General features: G+C 38.0%; 1 protein-coding gene across 1 annotated transcript; it reads right to left on the bottom strand.

The window, feature by feature from the left end:
* Positions 1 to 3,378: 3,378 nt before the first annotated feature.
* Positions 3,379 to 4,323, bottom strand: LOC110106416 (pentatricopeptide repeat-containing protein At1g50270-like). The gene is made up of 2 exons (XM_028691939.1): positions 3,873 to 4,323; positions 3,379 to 3,833 (listed from the first exon to the last, which is right to left on the bottom strand). Exons 1-2 carry the CDS (start codon positions 4,321 to 4,323, stop codon positions 3,379 to 3,381), a joined length of 906 nt encoding a protein of 301 aa, XP_028547772.1.
* Between the last annotated feature and the right edge of the window lie 210 nt (positions 4,324 to 4,533).

The raw sequence follows: 4,533 nt of genomic DNA, 5'->3' as shown, positions 1-4,533 counted from the left end.
TTAATGTACCTGGTCGCATACTGACGTTGACTATAAGGTGTTGCATTTATCACCTACATATGTCTGTAGAGGGATTTGTCATATTTTTGATGCATCAATCATAAATCATAAAAGACCAGTGAATTTATATATTTGTTGACCTTCATTGCTTACGAGTATCTCTACTGTGATCTACGAGCAAGTGGTTTTATGCATGAAGAGCCTTATATCATTGCCTGTAGGCACATTATCACATTCATCATTCAATAGTCGCATGGATATCAACTTGATTGGAGAGCTTGAGTCACTTTAGTTTCATCATTCCTTGCCCCAATGATGATTCTCGTTTAGAGGAATAGGCTTGTTCATCAGTGATATATCATTTAAAGGTTCATTCTACAACTTGGTTACTTGTGCACCTTATTGAACATGCATCCTTCATTTGATATCGATTGAGTAACCATGAATGTCAATTAATACTCGAATGATTATCGTTTGCTATTTGATTGCATTTTCATTTAATTCTTGTTTGTATGTAGTTCGATTAGGTCCAATATTTCGGTTCTTTACACTTAGTCTACTTGATTTCAAGTTATACCATGCTCTCTTGTAATTCTCATTTAGTTCCAAGTTGAGTCAAAGCTCTTTTCATTTATTTGAACATGAGTCCAAGCCCAAGTTTGATTTCAAGTGGTCCAAATCTTGTCCAAGTCTCTTGCGGTCCAACTCAAGTCCTTACTTGAGTTCAAATATTCAAAATCGTGGCTCATTATTTTCATCATAACTATTAGACTTTAGTTTAGGTTAGGATTTAAATCATTAGTTCAAAGTCCGGCTCCAATTTGAGTTTAAGACAAAGTCCACAATGAGTCTTCTTTATCATCATTCGATATGCAAGTCCCCTGTTGTCCAAGTAAGTACAATTTCCACGTGATGCCATTCGATTCAAGTTTCAAGTCCACAAGTCTATTATTGCTTAATCAAGTCCAAATGTTATTCAAACGCAAGTCCTAATTTTGTTTAAAGGTTCATAAGTTCGTTGCGTTCAATTAAGTTCGAGTCCAAAGAAAGTACTTCATATGTTCAAATAAAGTTCAGGCTCACTATGAGCCTCTTCCGTTCATCGAGTCCCCTGTTGTCTTGTAGAGTTTAAGTATTGTTTGATGTACAAGTTCAAATTCCCCTTGCTTGAGTTTTGTTTAAGCCATTTGCTTACTTATTCAAATTTGAAAGTTTTAGTTCAATTATGGGTCCAAATTAGTATCCAAATTAGAATCAACGTTGTTCAAGTTCCTGATCTTCGATCCAAATTTCAGCAGCCTCCCGGTGTCTCTCCCGTTTAGGGGAAAAATCAGAAGAGGCACATTCCCTTCCATTGCTCCTTGAGCGCTTTCAGGTAGGTTTTCAAATAACATCGTGGTTGTATACATATTTTTTTAAATCCCTACCCACTACATTAGTGTTTAAGGTTCGAGCACAAATTTTTAATAAGAGCAGTAATTTTTTCCCCTCTGCACTATATGACGTTGGAGTATATATATATATTATATATATATAAGTATATACTATATATATATATATATATATATATATCTCCATGCGCAAGCGCCACGCCGGTTTATCCTCCCTACTACACTACGTGATGCGTAAGGGGTGTTTGCCGGCTCGTGCACTAGCTATTGAGGAATGATTTAAGTCGTGGTAAGCGTCGCCGCGATTTCTCTCCATCTATTCGCTACGTGAAGCACGTAAGGGGTTTGTCTGCCTACCTGCAAGCCATGCAGAAGAAGGATTTCTTTTATAATAATAATTAATAATTTATTATTATATTCATAATAATATTACTATGACAGTATTATTATATTTGTAAAATAATAGAAACTATATTACTATTATCATAATAATAATAATAATAATTAATATAATAATATTATTATTATTATTATTATTATATTATTACTTATTATTATATTGAGCATTAAATTAATATTTAATGTTAAATGCACTTAGCATCAAAAATTGATGTGAGGGAGAGGAGACAACCATGAGTGATTTGGGTTTTGTGAGTGTGTTGGCTGAAGTTTGAGTGAGTGGGCCTCTGGGGGACGTTGAGTGAGTGGGCTGAGTTGGGCTTTAAGTAAATTGATATATGAGGAGGTGATGGGTTAAGTTGGAGTGAGGGCTCGGGTGAGGAGGAGATCGGAAGACACGGGTTGGGTTCGGCTATTGAGGAAGATGCAGGTAGCTCTTCTCACTCACTTTCTCTCTCTCTCCTCTCTCTTCTCTCCGGGCTATGTTGTGGGAGTCGGCAGAGAAGAGGAGTATTGGTTTGGATGGGCTTTCGATCTGAGAAAGAGGGGAGGAGAGGTCTTCGGTTCGAATAGATTGTGAAGGATCATGGGTCGACTTCCTAGAGCAGGGGATCGGAAGTCTGTGGAATCAGGGGCAGCGATCATGAAGTGGAAGAGAGGAAGTAGCGCGAAGACTTCATTCTCTCTGGTATTTAACGATGTATTCAGACATTCGATCGAGGCGAGTTGCAAGATTTTCGAGGATTTGTGCGAATGCAGCAGGATAGCCGGGATTTGAGTGAGATTTTGAAGGATACGAGGTACAGAGCGGGATTTCAGGGATATGCGGCAGAGTGTAGGTATGCATTTCGTTTCATTTCCTTTGGGTATTATACAAAGGTCAACAAGCTACTCCATCCTTTTCATGTTTATGCTCATTTTGCATAGTGTCTCTGAGGATAAATCCACTCATCCACCTGAGCATCCTCATCTCTGTAACAATTAACTTATTATTATGCTTCTCTTTTAATGGCCAACATTCTGCACCATAAAGCATTGTAGGTCTCACCACCATCTTATAGAATTTACCCTTAAGTTTGAGGGGGACCTTTTTATCACACAACAAATCAGATGCATTCCTCCCCTTCAACCATCCAACTTTTGAGATATCTCCTGGCACATATCATTACCACAAGAAACTATTACCTGGCACATATCCTTCATCTCTTAATGGTTTATGTAACTGTTTCAACTTTGAGTATATCTCTTTTGTTTTTGAATGTGAGATATCTCCTACCATGAACTCATATACTCGGTTATTTACCTCAATCCAACTTTTGTCTGGTTCTTCCTTTATTCTTTTTTCCCTAATTAATTTTCTAATCTTCATTACACCTTCATGAAATCCCAAATCAGTATACAAGTTAGAAAGCAATACAAAAGCTACAGACTCACCAGGTTCTAGTGTAAGTATTTTCTCCATGGATTTCTTTCCTCTCTCCAAGTCACCATGAATCCTGCAAGCACTCAACAACATTCTCCATACTAAGGCATTGGGCTTGTAAGGCATCCCTTCAATGATCCTTTCTGCTTCTTCCAATCTCCCGGCTCATCCCAAGATATCCACCATACACGCAAAATGATCAAAAGAAGGTTTGATCCCATGTCTCAATTGCATTATCTCAAAATACATGATAGCATCATTGCTCAAACCTCCATGGTTGCAGGCTGTCAATAAGGCAATGAAGGTTTTAGCATTTGGAATGGTTCCTTCAGATTCCATTTGATCAAAAAGATTGAGAGCCTCTTTACAGTATCCACATTGTGTATACCCACTGATCATTGATATCCAAGAGACTACATTCTTCTCATGTATTGCAGAAAAAACCTTTTTAGCATCCTTTATACTACCTGTTCTGCAGCACATCGTTATAAGTGCATTGGTTAAAGCTGTATCAACCATGAAATCTGATTTCAGTATAAGTGCATGGATCTGCTTTTCTTGTTCAATTGCTGTGTCATTTGCGCAGGCTGTGAGGATACTTGCGAAAGTAAAGTTATCTGGTTCTTTGCTTTTTTTTTTTTTATTATTTTTTTTATCTGGTTCTTTGCTTTCTTCTTTCATCAGTGTGATGAATCTAAGAACTTCATTCAGATATCCATTTTGAGCGAACCCAACAAATATCAAGGTCCAGGTAATCAAGTCCTTAATATTTATACGGTCAAATACTTTCTTTGCATCTTCTACGGCCATGGATTTGGCATACATGTCAATAAGAGAACTCCCAGTAAAGGCATCTAGTGGCAGCAGACCAGCCTTTATCAGGTTGCAGTGGATTTGCCTTCCTGTTTTACAGCAAGGTAGTGCAGCAGATGCTTCCAAAGCTGCAACGAAGCTGAATTTGTCAGGCACAAACCCCAGATGCTTCATTTCTATGAATAAGATTAAGGCCTGTTCAAATTCCTCGTTATTAAGGTGAGCCTGAACCATGGAGTTCCAAGATATGAGATCTGGCACAGAGATATCTTCGAAAGCATGCAGAGAATCTTTCATGAAGCCCTGCTCTGCTTACAAAATGATGAGAGTGTTTCCTATGGAAGAATCTCTCCACAGATCCATCTTATATGCAACTCTATGCAGCTGTTTCACAGTGAAAGTTGACAGAAGAGTCATGGCAGCCTTCAAGACGGTGGATATGGTGTAGTCATCTGGAAAGACTTCAGACTTCTGCATTTCAAAGAAGAGCTGAATTCCTTCAGTTAT

The sequence above is a fragment of the Dendrobium catenatum genome, unplaced genomic scaffold (assembly GCF_001605985.2).
Source record: "Dendrobium catenatum unplaced genomic scaffold, ASM160598v2 original_scaffold_87120, whole genome shotgun sequence".
Classification (NCBI taxonomy): domain Eukaryota; kingdom Viridiplantae; phylum Streptophyta; class Magnoliopsida; order Asparagales; family Orchidaceae; genus Dendrobium; species Dendrobium catenatum.
The sequence above is the reverse complement of the archived record's forward strand: the minus strand, read 5'-3'. Positions and strand labels throughout refer to the sequence as shown.

Bases quoted from the DNA above. Each gene is read 5' to 3' on its own strand.
- LOC110106416 (XM_028691939.1), bottom strand. From the start codon at position 4,323: ATGAAAGATTCTCTGCATGCTTTCGAAGATATCTCTGTGCCAGATCTC. The intron at 3,834-3,872 runs CAGATAAAAAAA...AAAGCAAAGAAC, and splicing joins GAAAGAAGAAAGCAAAGAAC to CAGATAACTTTACTTTCGCA.